We start from the raw sequence: 20,105 nt of genomic DNA, 5'->3' as shown, positions 1-20,105 counted from the left end.
CAGATGGGGAATATATAAAAGAAGTGTTTCTCAGCAGTTTGGAGATTTTGTTCAATGATTTGTCAAATAAAGATACAGTGTTTATTTCCCCTCCCCTCCCCCGGCTCTTCCTCACATCTTCTTGTTAACTGCTGGAAATGGGCCGTTTTCATTACCACTACAAATTTTTTTTTCCTCTCCTGCTGGTAACAGCTCACCTTAACTGATACAGTATAGTAACACCCATTGTTTCACATCCTCTTTGTGTGTGTGTGTCTATCTATCTATCTATCTATCTATCTATCTATCTATCTATCTTCCTACTGTATTTTCTACTGCATGCATCCGATGAGGTGAGTTTTAGCCCACAAAAGCTTATGCCCAAATAAATTTGTTAGTCTCTAAGGCAGGGCTAGGCAACCTATGGCTCGTGTGCTGAAGGCGGCACGTGAGCTGATTTTCAGTGGCACTCACACTGCCCGGGTCCTGGCCACCGGTCTGGGGGGCTCTGCATTTTCTTTAATTTTAAATGAAGCTTCTCAAACATTTTTAGAACCTTATTTACTTTACGTACAACAATAGTTTAGTTATATATTATAGACTTATAGAAAGAGACCTTCTAAACATGTTAAAATGTATGACCAGTACGTGAAACCTTAAATTAGAGTGAATAAATGAAGACTCAGCACAGCACTTCTGAAAGGTTGCCGACCCTGCTCTAAGGTGCCACAAGTACTCATCGTTCTTTTGGCAGATACAGGCCTGGTCTACACTACGCGTTTAAACTGATTTTAGCAGCGTTAAACCGATTTAATGCTGTACCCGTCCACACAACGAGGCCCTTTATATCGATATAAAGGGCTCTTTAAATCGGTTTCTGTACTCCTCCCCGACGAGAGGAGTAGCACTAAAATCGGTATTACCATATCGGATTAAGGTTAGTGTGGCCGCAAATCGACAGTATTGGCCTCCGGGCGGGCGGTATCCCACAGTGCACCACTGTGATTGCTCTGGACAGCAATCTGAACTCGGATGCAGTGGCCAGGTAGACAGGAAAAGCCCCGCAAACTTTTGAATTTCATTTCCTGTTTGCCCAGCGTGGAGCTGTGATCAGCACGGGTGGCGATGCAGTCCCAAATCCAAAAAAAGCCCCAGCATGGACCGTATGGGAGATACTGGATCTGATCGCTGTATGGGGAGACAAATCTGTTCTATCAGATCTCCGTTACAGAAGACAAAAAGCCAAAGAATCAAACAGACGCTCATGAAGGGAGGGAGGGGTTACCGAGGACTCCAGCTATCCCACAGTCGCCGCAGTCTCCGAAAATCATTTGCATTCTTGGCTGAGCTCCCAGTGCCTGTAGGGTCAAACACATTGTCCAGGGTGGTTCAGGGTCTATCTCGTCAATTTACCACCCCTACCCCTCTGTGATAGAAAAGTGGGAAAAATAGTTTCTTGACTTTTTTATATGTCACCCTATGTCTACTGCATGCTGCTGGTAGACGCAGTGCTGCAGCAGTAAACAGTAGCATCCTCTCCCCTCTCCTCCCCTCCCCGGTGGCAGATGGTACAGTGCAGTAGGACTGATAGCCGTCCTGGTCATGAGCCCGTGAGTGCTCCTGGCTGGCCTCAGGTGAGGTCGGCTGGGGGCGCCTGAGTAAAAATAGGAATGATTCCCGATCATTCCCAGTAGATGGTACAAAACGGCTGGTAACCGTGCTCATCATAGCAACTGGGGGCTGAGCTCCATCAGCCCCCTCCCTTTCCTGTGTAAAGAAAAGATTCTGTACTGCCTGGACTATCATAGCAGCGGGATGCTGGGCTCCTCTCCCCCACACCGCTTAATGTCCTGCCTGGACTATCATAGCAGCTGGAGGCTGCCTCCCCCTCATTTTATCTCACTAAAAAGTCACTGTTTGTTATTCCGGCATTCTTTATTACTTCATCACACAAATGGGGGGACACTGCCATGGTAGCCCAGGAGGGTTGGGGAGGAGGGAAGCAACGGGTGGGGTTGTTGCAGGGGCACCCCCTAGAATGGCATGCAGCTCATCATTTCTGCGGGATCTGACATGGAGCGGCTGTGCTCTCTGGTTCTCTAGTACACTTGCCCCATATTCTAGGCAGGACTAACTGTAGTTTTAAATACCATAAAGGAGGGATTGACTCTGGGAGTCATTCCCATTTTTGTCTTTGCGCTCCTGGCCGACCTTAGCCAGGGCACCCATGACAGCAACAGACAGTACAGAACGACAGATAACCGTCATCTCAAACGGCGCAGCAGACGGTACAGAACGACTGATAACCGTCTCTGCTGTCATGCAAAGGCAAATAAATGCTGCTGTGTAGTGCTGCAGTACTGCCTCTGTCAGTGGCATCCAGTACACATACGGTGACAATAAAAAAAAAAGCTGAACGGGCTCCATGGTTGCCGTGCTATGGCGTCTGCCAGGGCAATCCAGGGAAAAAGGGCGCGAAATGATTGTCTGCCGTTGCTTTCCCAGAGGAAGGAATGAGTGACGGAATTTATCCAGAACCACCCACGACAATGATTTTTGCCCCATCAGCCACTGGGCTCTCAACCCAGAATTCTAAGGGGCGGGGGAGACTGCGGGAACTATGGGTTAGCTACGGAATAGCTACCCACAGTGCAGTGCTCTGGAAATCGACGCTAGCCTCGGACCATGTACGCACACCACCGAATTAATGTGCTTAGTGTGGCCGCGTGCACTCGACTTTATACAATCTGTTTTACAAAACCGGTTTATGTAAAATCGGAATAATCCCGTAGTGTAGACGTACCCACAGATTAACACGTCTGCGACTCTGAAAGTTCTCATCTATGGAAGGCTGGATCCTGCTCTCCTTGAAGACAAAGGGAGTTTTGCCATTGGCTTGAGAGGGAGCAGGACTGGGTCCAAGGTGGGCAATGAGCAATAGCGCAGATTTGCACACTAGTGTTGGGTGTGCTTGATGTATTTCACTGATGCCACACAAGTTAATAATAAACCACTGGCATCTTCTGAGCCGTAGAGTACATTGCAGAGACATCATAACTAATAATGGGAACACATGCTCCTATTGAAAAATTCCCTGGAGCTAAGTGACAGACTGTGCCATCCTGAATCATGTGACAAGTTCTGCTCTGCCTCCCTGAGTCAGTTGACTGCACCACCTTGAGCCAGACAAGCAACACAGAGGACAAATAAATATGCACAAAAGGAGTGTTGCCAACTCTTGCGATTCTGTCAAGAGTCTCGTAATAGTGCCCCAGCTCTTGGAGTCATGTGATTAGGTCAGACTGCCAGCTTTAATTAAAAAGAGGAAGGAGGAAACTTCTAGCCTGTGTGGCTGTGGAGAAAGGCTTGAAAATACAAAGAGGAGGCGGCAGAGCGGCTTAGGGGGTTGAGCACTGAATTGGGACTCAAAAGACCAGGGTTTCATTCCTGGCTTTGCCGATCACCTGGGGGGAATCGCCTTCTGTGCCTTAATTTCCTCATGTGTAAAATGGGGATAATGATACAGATGTCTTTTGTAAAGCGCTTTGAGATCTGCTGCTGAGAAGCTCTATCTGAGCTGGCTGTTACCATTATTGCACCCTAAAGGCCTAACATTTATCATTTAAAAGATAAAAACCCTTTACAATTTTTAAGCCAATCTCACGATTCCAGCTGACTTGTGTGAATGCTTGGGGTTCGCAATCCTGCAGAAGTGAGGTCTGAGAGTGTAAAAATCTTCAGAGTTGGGTGAGATTTCTTCCCTAGGGTGGGATATGGGTGAGATCTCTCTTTCTCCAAATAGGACTTGCTGATTTATACCAAATTCCATGCTGAGGTAAGTGGGTCCCATTCCAGAACAACTGGCTGACGGCAGTATTGTTTTGGGCTGTTTCCTGTAGATGCTGTGGACCTACGATTAGTGTCCACTAGGAGCAAGAAGATTGGCAAGGAAGATCTCTCCAAGCAAGACCTACGTTGGTCCGTGAAGCTCAGGGAGGCTCCAGAGGTCAGTTTTTTCCTCCCACAGAACATCGTGCTCTGGTCTGCAGTTCTAGTTTTTCTGGTCTGTATTGTATGGTATCCTGTGAATTGTCACAACAAATTTTTTGGTGGCCTCAGAGTGCGGCCACCAACTCTTGCTTGGGGCCGCTCTGACAAACCTATCTGTCGGTCCCCTGCCTCCTGTGGCCTGGCAGCAAGAGATGCCCCAGGGAAAGTGGTTTGGGAACTCACCGGCTGCTTATGAAGTCCCTGGCTCCCTGTGCGGGAGTGGGAGAGCTGCACGGGGAGTACCCTGGCAACTGAACCCTGCGGCCACCTCCATTGACAAGTGTCTCTGGCGCCCTGTACACCATCCCCACGTCTTCAGAGGCACTGCCTGGAGCCCCCGAGGAGGCTGTGCAGTGCAGGGCACCGATCCCTGTGGTGGCCCCAGGGCAAGCACCAAGGCAGTGCACCTTGCTGCCCTTAGTAATAGCTATTCAGGAGCAACAGCCGTGTGCTGCTTTGCCCCCCCCCTCCAATCTCTGCCCACACTTTGGAGGCTTTTTTGCCGCAAAAAAATTGTTGGTGGCAACGTTTGAGAAACACTTCACATGTCTGCATGGTGGTTTAATAGCCCATTCGGTTAAACAGGCTCACAGCTCGTTTGTGAAGTGCTGCTAATAACTGTCTGGGCCAAATTCTGTGCTCCTCATTTGTTCTTTACTCCAGTGGCCTGAGGAAGTGCTGCGGGAATTGACCCCAGTGGTGGCTCTAGCTTTTTTGCCACCCCAAGCAACTCCCGTGGCCTTCGGTGGCACGCCTGCGGGAGGTCCCCAGTCCTGCGGATTCGGTGGCACGCCTGTGGGAGGTCCCCAGTCCCGTGGATTCGGCGGAGTGCCTGCGGGAGATCTGCCGGTCCTGCGGCTTTGACATACCCGCTGCCGAATTGCCGCCGAATCCATGGGAGTGGTGGACCTCCCACAGGCACGCCGCCGAAGGCAAAGGCTGCCTGACTGCCGCCTTTGCAAGGCCCGGCAGGGTGCCCCCCGCGGCTTGCCGCTCCAGTCACGTGCTTGGAGTGCTGGTGCCTAGAGCCGCTGCTGATTGGCCCTGTGACAAGACTAGCAGCTTCTAGTCAATCTGGACTGTGCATTTGATCCAATCTGGCCCTTGTTACCCTCTCTGTTGGCAGATCAGGAGCCAAACTGCTCTAGCCTCTTTCTCGAACCAGAGAAATTCCAAGGAGCTGTTTAATCAAAAAGAAAACCAAAAAGCCAAACAGCATTCAGTTATAGCTGGGTTATCTCCTGTTTACAGAACGAAGAGCATGTCAACAAGAGACAGACAGTCACTAATTCCCTCCCCTCACCCTGCAGAGCGCCTGGGGGGATTGGAGTGCGGTAGAGGAGGGGGCAAGCCTTATATTCCTTTACAAGGGTACATGGTCTCATGATCCAAGCGTGAGATCGGAGCTCTAATCCCAGCTCCGCCATGGATGGTGAGACCTTGAGCAAGTCCCTTCCCCGCTCTCCGCCTTAGATTCCCTGTCTTTAAAATGTGGGGGAAGTACCTGCTTGCACGGGAGCTGGGAGAGCTCTTTCACTGATGCTTCTCACGTGCTTTGAGACCCTTGTGTGGAAGGTGCTATAGAGAAGGTCAAAGCCTTGCTGAGAGTGGAACTGGAACCAGCTCGCAAACCTTTGCCTCCCCCAGACACGAGCTGGGACTTTGCTGCAACTGGGGCTCGTTACTTTTGCCTTTCACTTCCATGTGTAAAATGATCATGAATTCAGAGGTCTTTCTGGCTCCAATGTAACTTTATTGTGTTGACTTGGAAACCCCAAAGCTAGAGATCTGCCTGTGAGTACAGACCTTCCAACGGCAGAAACCCTGAAATACACCCAGGCGTTAAAGTTCTGTTTGCTTGAAGGGCCTGTTCACCCCTAGGCTGGTTTGAAGACTTGTTTTATTTTAAACTTCTGTTACCCCAGATGCAGGAAACCCGCCTGCTTTAGCATGTTTCATTGAACATGAGATCTACAAACCACAGGGGAAAAGCTGCCATGGGAGGGAGCCTCTGCAGTGTGTGTGTGTGTGTGTGTGTGTGTGTGTGTGTGTGTGTGTGTTTGTGTACACACATGTACATGAGGGCTGGGCCCTAGGAAGGGACTGCAGAGACAGAACCTTCTCCCCCACGTACAGCCCAGCTGCAGATGCTGTGCTCCAGAATCCATAGCATTCCAAAGAGCCGCCAAATCTCAGGTCCTTTTTATTGCCTTTTAAACATGTTTGTTAGTTACCTCTCTGCCAAGAAGTGGTGGTTTTAAGAGGAGACAGTGTCAGTGAAACACAATGACTGAAAACAAAAGTTGTCCCTCTAAATACCGATCCCTTCTAGGATCTGGGCTGGGCTCTCTTGGGGCAAGGTAACTGCTCCAAGGAGAGAATATTGGGTTTCTCGTGGGTGGGATATCAAGTAGTTTAAAGGCACCAGGCCCATGCAATGAGCTGCTGAGATACCACATGACAATACACATTGTTATTGTAGCACCTGTTGGCTCTAGTCAAGATCAAGGCCGCATTTTACACTATACAGTCGCACAGTGAGAGGTAGTGTCTGGCCTGCAGAGCTCTTGTTGAGGTAAAACAAGTCCAGAGAGATGCAGGGATTCACCCCACGTCACCCAGCAGGTTTGTGCTAGAGCTAGGACGAGAACCTAGGTCTCCTGCCTGCAAGCTAATGCCCTGCCCACTGGACCATACACCTTTCATAGCCCATGCTACTGTCCCTCACAATTCAATTTCCAATTGCTGTTGGCCCTGCAAGGAGAATGAAACTGGCCTGTGATCACAGCATGGCCCTTGCTGTGCATTGTGGGAAAGCATCCGTACAAATTAAATGTATTTTCTGTGTTGACTCTATGCTGGGAAAAGGGCATGAAGGGTGTAACCAAGGCCTGTTCTCTCTGGGTTCCAGGTGCGACTGCGCGGTGCTGCCGGCTGGGAGAGCAGCCTGAGGCAGAAGCCTCCAGCTCGCAGGATATTCCAGGCAGGAGTGAATCCCCAGGAGACAAAACTTAAAGAAGGGAATGACTTGGAGCGTGACAGGGAGTCCCTGGCTCCCATTCGGGTAGGGCTGTGCTTGGGACCGGGGACCACACACTGGGAGAGTGTGAATTGGTGAGGGCAGAACTGAAGCCCACGTGGTGTGCGGCGTGGCTTCAAGAGCAGAGCTTTCTGCTTGCGCCTGTCCAGGGCTGTAGAGGAGGAGGCTGGTGTGAGTCTGGCTCTCTGATTCTCAGCCTGGAGACATGGTCTTTTAGCGTGTTTGGGGGATGCAGTTTGCAGGGATGATATGATGCAAGATGGATCTGTGCTGCCTTCCTGGCCCTTCAGGCTTTTGTTCTCTCTCTCCTCCTTGCCCCTCTGTTTCCCTTCCTGCCTCCCTCTGCTGGCTACTCATGCCCTATTCCTTCTCCCCAGTGCTCCAAGAGGAGGACGGCCATGTCTGTCCAGGCGCCCTTGATCGACCTCACTGAGGAGGATTCCAAGGAGTCCTCCCAGAGCAGCAGCACCATGTCTGCCAGCAGCAGCCTGGAGGACCAGAATGGATCCCCCCAGCTTTTCGCTGGGAAGCAGGAGAACAGAGTTGCAGGGGAAGTGGTGGAATACCAGGTAGGGGAGCCCAGTGACCCCGGGGGTTGTGGCTGTTCCAGGCAAATCATTGTCTCTGCACCCAGGAACAGTATCGCGTCCTCACTGAGATCTTGGGACAGCAAGACAGTACCCAGAGCTAGGACAGACTCCCCAGATGAGGCAGGTGTCTCATGGGTTTTTGCAGTCTCACACCCACCTGGCACATGATTTGGAGTTTCATGGCAACCTCTCTTCCTGCCTGCTGTTTGCCTTTGACTCCTCTGCCCTTGCACATGTCACTGCTCAAGGTTCCTCTTCCAGCCAGGTGGGCAGGAGACACAGGGCTCTGTTTAGGTGCTTGGTGGCAGCAGGTGGGATGAGTCAGCACAAGGTGACATTCAAGCCCTGCCCCACCATGGGGTCTGCTGCCCTCTGTGCGGTGCTGGCCAGGGAGGGAACCAAGCCAGGATGCCCAGGGGATGCTCTGGTTAACCGTTCTGTGGAGCCTGTGCTGCGCAGTACAGCTGCTTTCCCCCAGCAGAAGCCCTGAAGGCAGGGGGTGGTGCGGAGGATTAAAGTCCCCGGTGTGCCATGGCCCAGGCTGAGAGCTGTGCCCCTGGCAGAGCCTGCTGTTGCACACACTGATGTTTCCAGCAGGAGGTGCCAAAGAGGACAAATTGGTTGTTCCCTTGGGTGAGTGCATCTGTAACCAAGTGGGGATTTTCCGTTATGTTGTATGTGAGCCTATGTGAGTCTTACTGTTTTGCATGACTACTGTGTGTGCCTCAGTTTCCCTGTGTGCTGCACCAATACCTCAGTGGTGAGGCTAGGGGTGTGTGACTTTGGCTGAGACCTCTGGGGCAGGTGAGGCTGCTCCAGCTGCCTGCAGGTAGGCTATGGCCAGTGCTCTTCATAACGTGAGACCCAGGAGGGGGATGCAACCAGGTGACGACCAGGTGACTTTTTGCCTGGGAAGGGAGACAAAGAGATAGCGTCGCTAGAAGCTGGCAGTCTGCTTGTGAGGACTGGAAGAGTGGGAGTCCAGGGCTTCTGGCCCAGGACTCCCCAGGATGGACTTGGCTGAAAGTCACTGATTTCTGTGCTAACAAGTTATGTCCTATGCTGTGTTCCTGTCAAATAATAAACCTTTTTACTGGCTGGCTGAGATCACGTCTGACTGCGGAGTTGGGGTGCAGGGCCCTTTGGCTGCCCCAGTAGCCCTGCCCGGGCGGACTTGCTGTGGGAAGCGCACGGTGTGGAAGGGGGTGCCGAATGCTCCGGGGTCAGACCCAGGGAGGTCGAAGATGTTCAAGCTTCCTGCCCTGGCAACAGTCTGCTCAGAGAGAGGAGGCTGCCCCAGAGTCCTGACTGGCTTCATATGGAGTAGTTCCAAAGCATCACCCGGTGACTCTGTGACCACGTCCCAGTGCCAGGGCACAGTCAGAGGCTTGCTGGAAGTGTGCAATTGCATTTTGCTACATAATTAGGCACCTAATGCGCACCAAAGCTTAGCCTGAGGATTTGCATGTGGGATGATGGTGCCTCCCCCACCCTACCGATTAGATTATTGAAAGAAAGGCCTTAGTTTGGATTTGGCTTGTTTGCTTTGTGTTCCGTGCAGGACCAGGATTTGGGGTCCCCCTCAGGGTTATTCTTGGTTGCACATCCCCTTAGTTTCTTCTCCTTTTTTCCCCTCAGACCTTTTCCTTTCTCTTGCCCCTGGTCAGGAATGGGGTGGGAGGGCCTGTTGGCCAGGAATCACTCTCTCTCCTTGTAGTGCCTCCTGTGTTAGAGAAGACAGGCTTTGCTGTAAAGGGTAGGAAAGGGATTCTTTCGTGTGCTGCTGGACAGGGGCAGATCTGGTGGTTCCCTCTAGCCCCCTGACTGACTAAGAGACTCTGCTGTGTGGGGTCCCCCAGGGCATGCCCTGTGTCCTGGCCAAGGTGAGCAATGCAGTGGATTGTGAACTATACTGCCTAATAACTGGTCAGTAATTATGGGCCTTTCCTGACACAGAGCTGAGAGGGAGGGATGGGGCCTGCTCGCTGGGTCTTTTCTCAGACGCAGTCCATGCATGTAGGATGCAGTGCCCCCTACAAAGAGCTTTGAGTGCCCTGTGCACCTGTAAGGGCTAAGTATGCACCTTGCAGGATCAGGCTCTCAGAGGCACGTGTACCCCAAAGTCATGCTGTCCGACAAGTGTGAATTGGGTTCACGGATTCCAGACTCCAGCTGCACAGAAGTGACACCACAAATTGTGACAGTCCAGTGGGGCCTGAACCACTGGCATGCAAAGAACATGTGTAACAACCAATAGCAACTGGAAAGAAACCAGAGCCAAGAGATCTCTCCATCCAGAGAACCTTCTTGGTTCTGCTTTCACTAGCCTGCTTGCCTGTCTCCCCAGTTAATGTGGGGTTTAAGTGATCAGAGTGCTGGCCCAGCCATTGGTTCCCAGCACTCTGTCACACCATCAACACTCTCTGTGTGATGTCTATATTATCATCTCCTTCACGGATGAGTTTTCCACCAGCATGAAGTGGTGCAATTCCATTTGGAATTAATATACCTCCCGGGAGTCTTTCTACTTCTGTTTTTGCAGCACTAGCGATGCACCATCTCAGCTTGTCATAACTGATGCAGAGTCTCTGAAGGTGCAAGTCTATGAGACCCAAACTCACGGTGTAGCTGTGCAGCAAGGCTTATGTGCAGTGGATTGCAGAATGCACAATATTTAAGGCACTTTCTCTGTGTGTCTTCAGAAGGATGGTGCTCATTGCTGGCTGAGTTCTGTGCCTGCTTATCTATGAAAGAAAGACCAAACTCATGCACCAGTTGGGGCACAAAAGTACCTGGCCTCTACTATCACCTGGATAATATTCTGAGGCTTTCATTCTGGCTCTTTCAGACTGAAGGGTTGAAGTGGTATTATAAGGAACCACTTGATCATTTGAAAGCAGTTCATCAGGCTCACTCACTGGAAGAACTTAAGATCTTGCTTCAGATGACTGGCAGCTTGGACAGCATCCGCTAATGTTATTGCGCTGCATAGAACAATGGTAGACTTGCCTTGTCCATGCTGTGCACGGAGTGAAATTACAGAACCCCAGTGTTTTTTCTAATCTTGCCTGTAAGTTGCTACTGGAATAGCTTGCTGTTTCTACATCCGAGGAAGCAGGGCTTTCTATCTTTGTAGCAGCTTGGACAGGAGATGTTGTTTTGTCTCCAGCTAGGTGATACAATGCAATGTTGTGAGGTGACTGGAGTGTTACTAGATGGCTTTGGGCAGGGCAAGTGATAAACAGCATCCTTAGCAGTTCAGCTTTTTACAGATACTCTGCGCAACATGTCGTCATCTCCACTTGGACTGCTGCCTCCCTTAGATTAGTTGCTCCCTCATATGTTTCTGTTTTATGGCGTGTCCTGTGTGTTTTTTTCTCATGCAAGCACGGCAGCAGGACCGGTTGCTGGAGGACGTGCTTTCTCTGATGGCTATAGAAGCAGGTGATCAGATTCAGAGTCTGTTTTCTTCCCTGGGTTCGACACAACTCTGACATGCGCCTTATTTGACATGCTTGGGTACTTCTGAAAGCAACACTTGTGATTGAGCATTGGTGGCACATCACCTAAACTAGAAAACTCCCCCAGGAGCCGCTGATACAACTCCCCACTCCTGCCTTCTGCTGCCACCATCACCACATTCTACCCAGCACTGGTGACTTTGGACAGTTTTTTGCTTTCTTTTGATTTTCTTGACAGATAAAACATTTTTCAAAGTTTGCGGGGAGTTTTTTTCTCTCTGATGTAAGCGTAAAGGGGCTTGTATCCTCCATATCTTCATATACTGCAACTCCCCACAAAGGTAAAATTCCCAGTGTGTAGTGTGAGCATTCCCACCACCATTCCCACCGTTTTTCATTTTGTACAAGTACACTGACTTGTACTAAATTGGATCTGTATGTTAGTATCCAAATTGCTATTTTTGTTTAGTGAACACTTTGAAGCCCAGTATAAAACTAGCTTCTCATCTCTCCACTGACCTGGGCGTAAGTGCCACTGAATTAAAAAGCTAGTTTCTAGAAATTTCAAAGGCCAGTACAGCATGCACAGGCAATTGCACATTAAAAGCTTCTACCAGGCAGACTAGGTGTGATGTATGTACACATGGAGAAGCATTACATCAGGAATTCACATACATCTGTATCTACCCACTGTGCAGTACAAACTGTGGGGATGCAATCTATTGCTACTGGCGCACAACCTGCAGCGTGAGACTGATCTGGTCAGCAAATTTCATTTGAAAATATAAAAAGCCTATTCTAATTACTTGTGAAATACTTTGGCAAACTAAGAGTACGTAATATGAAGACAGTTCACGTGAGGTATATTGCAAAATGTTATTTGCCATTTTTTCCACATGCTAATCAGCATCATTTCTGAGGGGAAGAAAAAACTTGCACATGCAAAACCAATAAAAATCTTTTACTATATTGTTGTTTGGTAGCTTTGGCCCTGAAATACCACACTAAGGTGCTGAAATTAACATAAACAGTAAAAGCTGTCATCGTCATGTTGCAGTGTTCCTGGAACTATGCAAAAAACGTCACTGCCTCATTTTGGGTACCAGTGTTTCCCTTGCCTGCAAGCTTATGGCACCACTCGAGTGCTCCATATTATATCTCATCTAAACGTACATAAAATAAGTTTTCAATTTCTATATAATGTGGATGACTAGGTTAGGTACTTTGAACTCCAGAAATATAGCCCTTTTGGGAGAATTGCTGCATGCCCAATAATACAGCATAATTCATACCTCTGAGGGAATCTGTGGGAGGGAAAAGGCCTCTGCTGGTGAAATGGGTGGAGCTCACTCACCTCACCAGTTTCCACCAGCTGAGGATGTGGCCAACAAAGTGAAGGTGGTAAACCCGTATGTCTTTGCATCAGTGAAACCAGGCACTTCTGAGACTGCCTTGTACGAATGCAGAGAAAAGGCTGCTCTGAGTTTTTTTTGCATAGTGCAAGCCAGGACACAAGCAGGAGGGGGCATGATGGTTGGGCGAGTGCAGGAGGAGGCATGCACTGTATGTTAGTGCCCAGGAGGCCTAGTTGGGTGTGAAGTTGCCAACAGAAAAAGCTTTCCCTCATTCTTCTGAAAATCTTACAATACTTCCTACAGACAGTTGCTTGGAACCAAAATTCCCTGTTCCCTAGTGACTTAGGGCCTGAACCTGGTCTCACTGATGTCAAGGGCAGCTTTGGCGTTCATCTGGGAGGGAGCAGGAGCTAGCTTTCAGGGCCCAATCCTGTAAATGCTCACGCACATGAGTAGCTGGACTCATGTGAATTGTGTAAAGGTGAGAGAGATGCAAACAATGCCCAGCTGCAATGTGTACAGGAAGCAATTTCACAATCACTTGAGGGCACTTGTTGGCTTTTCTGTGGGCTCCTCGTGCTATGTGTGGCTGGTGTTTGCTGCTGCTGATTTGCATTGCCCTGGTCTTTTTCAGGATGGGAAAGATTTTGGAATTGGGGAGCTCGTGTGGGGGAAGATCAAGGGCTTCTCCTGGTGGCCTGCAATCATCGTCTCTTACAGAGTCACGTCCAAACGTCAGGCAATCTCTGGAATGCGCTGGGTGCAATGGTTTGGGGACGGGAAGTTCTCTGAGGTACGTTGAAAGCACAAGGGCTGCGGATGCTCACTGCCCCCTCTAGCAGTCAGGTCAGGCTGGGGACTCTTGTCTTGCCGATTGCTTTGCAACTTGGGTTGCTGTGTCCTGTGCCGCTGCAGAGGCAGCCAGATTGCCAGTAGAGGGTGCCCAAGTCTCGTTGTCATCCCTCCAGGATCTTGATGCCTTGCCCCTATTTGCAAAGCCTGGATTGGATTTCTTAGCACGGTTTCATTCTCAAAAACAAAGATTCTGATAATGAACAAAAAGAGGAAATAATCCCATCTGCAGCAGAAGTGCCAGTAGAGACCGGAGCAAGCCTACAACAACGGGAGGGACAGCTTGTGAACGAGGGACTAGATTTTAGTGTCGGACGTCTCAGGTTGTTCAGATAAGAAATGGTTCTATGAAAAACACCCTGCCACAGGGGCTGGTCCTTAGCCGCACAGGTGCAGCTTTCTCGCCTCCGACCCATGCAGAATGAGCAGAGAATGTGCAGATGGCCATTCGCATGGGAAGTCGCCCATTCTGCACGGGCAGAATGGATGCCCCAGTGAATGTTGTGGGTGATGCTGTGGAGGCTAGTTGAAAACGTGGGCTTCAGGGTCCTGTTAGCCTGGCGAGATCCTCTGAGAGCACCTTGGAGCCTCAGGTGTCAGCCATTTATTCCTATGTTCTTTACACTCTCCCTTACACTCACCCACTCTCCCCATGGCATGGACCCTCCTTCCAGCAGAGTGTCTCCCTCCAGATGCCCATTAACAATTCTGTGCATGTTGGTGTCACTGGAGAGCAATGTGAGCCCTGCCTCCCACTCCCCAGGGACAGTGCATGGTGGGTGAAATCACTGGGAGCTAGATGCTGGATCTGAGCAGAGCTTTCTTGGGGGAAACAAACCGTGTCACGTAGGCACCTTGTGTGACCGGATGTTTTGAGAGTAAATGACAAGCTGACTCTGTGCCTGGCTATTCAAGCACCATTTACAAACGCTGCTAATTGCCTTTCTGTTCATTGCAAGTTCCTTCTCTGCAGGACTAAATATTGTAAATCTAGACGTGGTGTAGTGTGCCTGAGGCAAGGGACTGGAGCTCTATTCCTGGCTCTGCCATTAACTCGCTGTTTAGCCTTGAGCGAGTCTCTTATTTTCCTTGCAGGTAGGAGATAATGCAATTTAGTTTCATGGGGATGTTGCAAGACTTAATGTTTATAAAGCTTTTTGAGGTCCTTACATGGAAGGAGCTAGATAAGTGCCTGGTACTTCTTATTATTTGTATTTTATTAATAATAATAATATCTGTTATTAAGTATTAATCACTCTTCTGCTAGGTTTCAGCAGACAAGCTGGTGGGTCTGATGGCTTTTAGGCAGCATTTCAACCACTCCACGTTTAATAAGCTGGTCTCCTATCGACGAGCCGTACACCATGCCCTAGAGGTAACTGGAGAGCAGGGCTGGGTTTTGTTGCAAGATTGCTCACTCAGCGGGAATCTCTTGGCAACACAGGGTGGCAGAGCATTTCTCAGGGCTCCAGCCTGCGTGGGGAGCACGGGGGACGTAGGAAGGGAAGTCAGAACCTGCCATATCCCACTCACACTGAAGCTGTAATTAGTGATCTGCCACGTGAGGCATACGCTTCGTGTTGCCCAGAGTGACTGACTGAGGCAGGTGGTGCAGCTGGGCTGCTCAACATTAATACTGAAGAAACTAAGGAGGGCGAAAGTGCCTGGGCCAGGAAATGAGGCTCCTTCACCCCTGAAAACAGCCCTGCCACCCTCTTCTGGGTAGAGCAGGTAGTGGAGTCAGGACTCTTGGCTTCCATTCCCTTGCTCTGTCGCTCTCTCTCACTGCATAAGCTTGGGCAAGTCCCTTTCCCGCTGTGCACGGGGAGGTTAGGAGAGTTCCTGGCGTTGAGGTGTTAGTTAAGGGGTGGAGGGAGGGGGGTACGTTGAGGTCCGGGGAAGAAAGGGGCTAACGCTGCAAAGTGTCAGTGATTCTTCCCAGCTGTTCAGGGTGGGCTCGGTGATGCTCTCACTGCTCTCCTGGCACCGTGCCGAGCTGCAGACTTGGGGCCAGACTCTGCTCACATTTACACTGCAGGGGATCGGAGTAACTGCTGGCTGCTCCAGAGTCACACTGGTCTTGCTGAGTCTGGCTCTGTGTCACGATCTTTGCTTCTCCGGCAGCAGCTCCCCAGTCGCTCGGGGATGTTATTCTGGGAGCAGTTGATCCAGGCTGATGATTGATGAGCAGCAGGCCTTGTTATTGGCACTGGGGCTAAATGCCCCATGAAGCTAATATCTGGTACGCACAGTGGGACACATTCCACTCTTGGTTACTCTCTGCAAACCTGCAGGGACTCCGCTGCCTTTGGAATTGGGCCAGTGGCCGTGGGCTGATTCCTCCTGCTCCTGCCTGGTTTGGGACTCGCAGACATGGCTGGTTGCAGGCGTGCTCTTCCCCAAGAGAGCCGTCTGGAGCTGGCACACCCACTGCTGGAATATGTGTCAGCGCTGCCCTCAGGAAAGGCCTGTGCGTCCCCCACCCTGGGAGCAGCTGTTGCTGCGGGTGCTGGTATGAATGAGCCAGTGTGCATGTATTTGCGGGGAGGGCTGGCACAGGAGGCTGCATCCAAGCAAGAAAAGTCAGGCCAGCTATGTTGCCCAGGTTCCGCATTTCAGCCAGACTAGAAGACAGGGAGCCCCCATGACCCTGGCCCTCTCTCCTTGAGTGGTTGTTTGCAAGGGAGACTGTCATTGGGATGCCATTGTGAGACACTTTGACTTGTCATCCAGCTGTGTAGAACGTAGTAACTTCTCCCCTCTCTCCGGCAGGTTGCAAGGAGCCGGGCAGGGAAAACGTTCCCAGGCACCGCTGGGGAGTCTCTGGAAGAGCAGCTAAAGCCCATGATTGACTGGGCATTCAGCGGCTTCAAGCCCATGGGATGCAAGGGACTGAAACCACCGAAAACTCCAGGTTTGCTGCTTTTGTGAGCTAGACAGCAGAGCTGGCCTGGTCAAGACTTGCCAACACACCTGGCCCCTTGCCCTCATTTCCTGGCTCTGGATTTGAATTTGGTTAGCTGCTACTGACCCCTTGGCCACCCTCTTCCCTCCTGGCTGCATCGTCTTCTGCTGCTCAGGCTTCCCTTCACACACTGGGGGCCAGAGCTATCTCTAGAGGTTGCAGTGGAGTTGTCCCAGGGATGCGTTTGGCCCTCCCTGGGCAGTAGCACAGTGGGTGCCGTTAGACAAAGAAGCCCAGCAGCAGCTTAGCAAAAGGCCAGAGGAAAGACACGAAGCACCTTTCAGTTGGCATAAAAATATTGCTCCAGGAACTAAACCGTTGTTTGGTTGTTTTCATCCATCAGGCAGGGCTTGGGTTGGGTACCACATGAGGGGTTCGGGGGACACAGCTTCTCTCTCTGTGGAAATATTTTGATGCCCAGCGAAGGCAAAAAGTAAGAATGGCCCTTGAGCTGCCTCTCCCAGAGTCATGGCTGGCCGGGAGGGCTTAGTGTGTGAGGGAGAGGGGGTGAACTGTGCCAGGTGCAAAGAAATCTCCCAGCCCCATATCCCAATCTCCCAATCATCTCTAGCACTTGCAGCTCTGGCCTCAGTCCTGGCACACAGCAGGAATGTTGAGGGTCTCACCAGAAGCTCAGACTAAATCCCTGCCGGAAGGACGGGGTGTGGGTGCCGCATTGCCAGACACTGTGGGGAACATGGCATTGGGTCGAGCATGTGTTCGGGAATGCTCTGGCCTTTGTTTGTCATGGCCCTCTCACTAGACTAGGATAAATCTGACCAGGGGAGTAGGGCACTTATTCTTGGTGAGGATGAGGGGGAGAGAGAAATTCAACACCTTTCTTGGAGGCTCTCAAGACTGCAAAGAGCCAGGGTAGTGGGTCAGGACCGGACAGAGTCCGGGAAGGCTGAGGCTGCTCTTCTTTCACAGAGAACGGAGTGGCTCCCCTCAAGAACGGCATTGAAGAGGTCTGTGCCCCTGAACACTGCCCCCCGGCCAAGCGACTAAAGACTAACTTCTGCAGCAACAGCAAGGAGCGGGTGGAGGAGGACCAGAGCAGAGGTAACTCGGGAGATGGAGGGGTGGGGTGGTGGGCTCGCACCAAGAGGGATGTCACAATTCAGCAAAAACTTAGACATTGAAAGCACCAAAGAGAGACCCCTCTGGGCAGGTGACGTGTGACAGGCTGTGACTCCCTCTCAGGCAGCACGGAATGAACGACATTTTTTGGTGTAGCACCAGAAATGTGGGAGCTGGAGTATTGGCATAGCTGTGTCAATACAGTATTTACACCTCTGTACACTGCATACCCACATCATGTGTACACGGCCCCACTACACATAGCCCTCGCCTGCACGTCCCCTAATCTGCACACAAACACGCTTAGCATGACATAGCCTAATCTAGGCACCGCCATGCATGCACATCCTCATGCTGCATGCTAATATACAGCTACAGAAGGTTTTCTGCCAAAATGTATTGAACTGTATTGTCTCCTGGGTTCATTTGGGACTGTTTCAGAGCAGTGAACCCCTGGAGTAAAGCTCCGAAAACGACACACAGTCCGTGTAAGATAAGTGCATAATATGTGACTATATATATGCCTTCGGGTGAATATTCAGTATTGCTTATAGTGGTTTAAATTAAGGAACTTGAGTGCTATTAAATAGGTAACATGTAAAGTTTGCTACATAAAATCGTTTAAGGACTGAGCACATTTTCTTTTTATTTGTAAAGAGCAAATGGTTTCCGAAGTCACAAACAACAACAGGAGCCTTGAAGGTAATTAGTTTCCTTTCTTCTCTCAGTCAAAAATCAGTGGCTAAGTCAGGTGCTTGGATATGGTCTCTGATGAGAGATAATTGGTCTCTCCCGTTTAATTGCACCATGTGGAATTATTGGAAATTCTCCAGGTTGCTGCAGAGGTGACCATCCTTCCCGGAGAGTGAAATGCATGAGGGCCCGTCATCCTGCAAACAGTTAGCCAGGTGTTTAACTTGAGATGCTGGGAGTAGTGCCTTGGAGTTTGCTGAGGCCTCTCTCAGTGTATAAATTGAAGCATGTGTGTCTATCCCTGCAGGAGCGGGATCCTCAGGAGAGTCTACCTGGTACCTAGACCTTTCGCTGGCCCTCTGTACGTACAGGGGTAAATGTCAGTCTAAGAGAGGGGGCTACTGGCTAAAGGTTAAACTCAAGTTGGTCAGAAATTGGTTTGTTCTTGAAATTCTGCTATACCTAAACATGCTGTAAAAAATTATATGGGGCAAAGGGCCGTATAACGATCTATGGAAAATGGAGAAAATGAGGCGGGGGCGGGGGGGGGGGGAATAGAATTAGTCCAGTGTTAAGTGGGATGCAGCAAAGGGGAGAAGTAGCCTGTCTTTATGGACAGTGTTTCCTTACAAACTTGGCAAAACTGAAACTCCGGAAAGGACCAGAGCGTAGCGCCATAAGGCCCAAGCGGGAACGGGTAGGGCTTTAAGGACGGCTGTGTTCTAGTCTGCTCTGCCACTGACTCAGAACTGACTTTCACTCTCTGTGCCTCTTTGCAAAGTGCTAATCATGATCATACCTACATCACAGAGGTGATGGTTGGCTCTTCAGGTGCTTCATTCTGCAGACTAGCAAGAAGGGCCCTGTGGTCTTCTGGTGGGTGCTCTGGTATGAGCCACGGAGGGGGCAGTGACAAAGGGCTTCCTGTGGCAAAGAGGCTGCTGCCTGCCACTCGATTCTTAGGGGTCCCTTTTCACCGATTTCTGCAATGAAGGGGAAAACTACCGGGGAGCTGAGCTGCCTGGGAAATCTGGCTCCCGTTGTGGGTGCTGAGCACTTGAATCGGGGCCCTTTGTCTCTCGGAGCTGAGGCTCCCCGTTGTTAACGCGGGGAATAATCATCCTTCTTTTCTGCCCTCCTGTGTCTCTCGTCTGCCTAGATTGAGCTCTTCGGGGCGAGAGCTGTCTCTCACTGTGCGTCTGTGCAGCGCCTGGCATGTGGTATCCCGCTCTCGTTCTGGGCCTCTAGGTGCTCCTGGGATCAATAACACTGTTTTTAAAGGGTGTGTTCATTGTATTAAACAGACAGTTGTTTATCGTGTGGGAGAAAAAACCCAGCCACATTCCACCCGCTGTTTGAGGGGGGCCTTTGCCAGACGTGCAGGGTAAGTCACTAGCGAAGGTGGATGTGGGGGACCGGGGGAGAAGGCTGGCTCAGGTCACTGTCAGTGTGCGGTGACTCCGGCTACTGCAGCCTGCGAGGCTTTGAGAGCAGCTGCTGAGTGCGGTGGGGTGAGAACCAGCTGGGGTGAGAACCAGCTGGGGTGGGAAGCCCCAGGGCCTACGGGAGCACTGCTAAGCTTCCCGTGTCAGGGTTAGGGTTAGGGTGGGGGCCACGCTGTGACCGTGCGCTAGGGGCCGGTCACCCTACTCGGGATAGGGCTGGGGGAGGTGAAGCCAGGGTGCCACACCCTTGTCCTGGCCATCATAGGGGAGAGCATGTGGCACCGTTCTAACATCTGATCCAGAGCCCATGGAAGTCAGTGAGACTCATTCCATTGGGTCCCCGGGCACTGGATCCAGCCCTACGTGCACGTGCGGATGCTGTATCTGCTGCCCTGTGTACCCAGGAGCTCAAGAGGCTCCCAAGGGACACCGGAGAGGTGCAGCTCGGTGCTGCCTCTCAGTATGAGCCAAAGCCTTCCTGGAGCCTCGGGTTTTGGCATGCGCCATGGGCCCCCTGTGTTCTCTCCATCTTGCCTGGTGCTGTTAGGGGCTGGCTCTGCAGCAGACTCCGGGATTCTGATTCTCCCTGTTGGGC

The 20,105-nt window shown here is 50.9% G+C and overlaps 1 protein-coding gene across 7 annotated transcripts in view; it reads left to right on the top strand.

Moving 5' to 3' along the window:
* Positions 1 to 20,105, top strand: part of DNMT3B (DNA methyltransferase 3 beta) — a 49,280-nt gene that overhangs the window by 11,215 nt on the left and 17,960 nt on the right. For 6 of the 7 annotated variants that reach the window (XM_030533423.1, XM_030533424.1, XM_030533425.1 and 3 more), the window contains exons 3-11: positions 3,879 to 3,985; positions 6,941 to 7,093; positions 7,447 to 7,638; positions 13,110 to 13,268; positions 14,595 to 14,702; positions 16,100 to 16,241; positions 17,223 to 17,354; positions 18,030 to 18,074; positions 19,370 to 19,449. In XM_030533423.1, the coding sequence (XP_030389283.1) occupies positions 3,879 to 3,985; positions 6,941 to 7,093; positions 7,447 to 7,638; positions 13,110 to 13,268; positions 14,595 to 14,702; positions 16,100 to 16,241; positions 17,223 to 17,354; positions 18,030 to 18,074; positions 19,370 to 19,449 (1,118 nt within the window). The remainder of the gene's footprint in view (positions 1 to 3,878; positions 3,986 to 6,940; positions 7,094 to 7,446; positions 7,639 to 13,109; positions 13,269 to 14,594; positions 14,703 to 16,099; positions 16,242 to 17,222; positions 17,355 to 18,029; positions 18,075 to 19,369; positions 19,450 to 20,105) is intronic. The other variant, XM_030533426.1, reaches the window with a different exon arrangement.

Source organism: Gopherus evgoodei, chromosome 14 (assembly GCF_007399415.2).
Source record: "Gopherus evgoodei ecotype Sinaloan lineage chromosome 14, rGopEvg1_v1.p, whole genome shotgun sequence".
NCBI classification, from domain to species: domain Eukaryota; kingdom Metazoa; phylum Chordata; order Testudines; family Testudinidae; genus Gopherus; species Gopherus evgoodei.
This window is presented reverse-complemented; position numbering and strand designations above follow the sequence as displayed.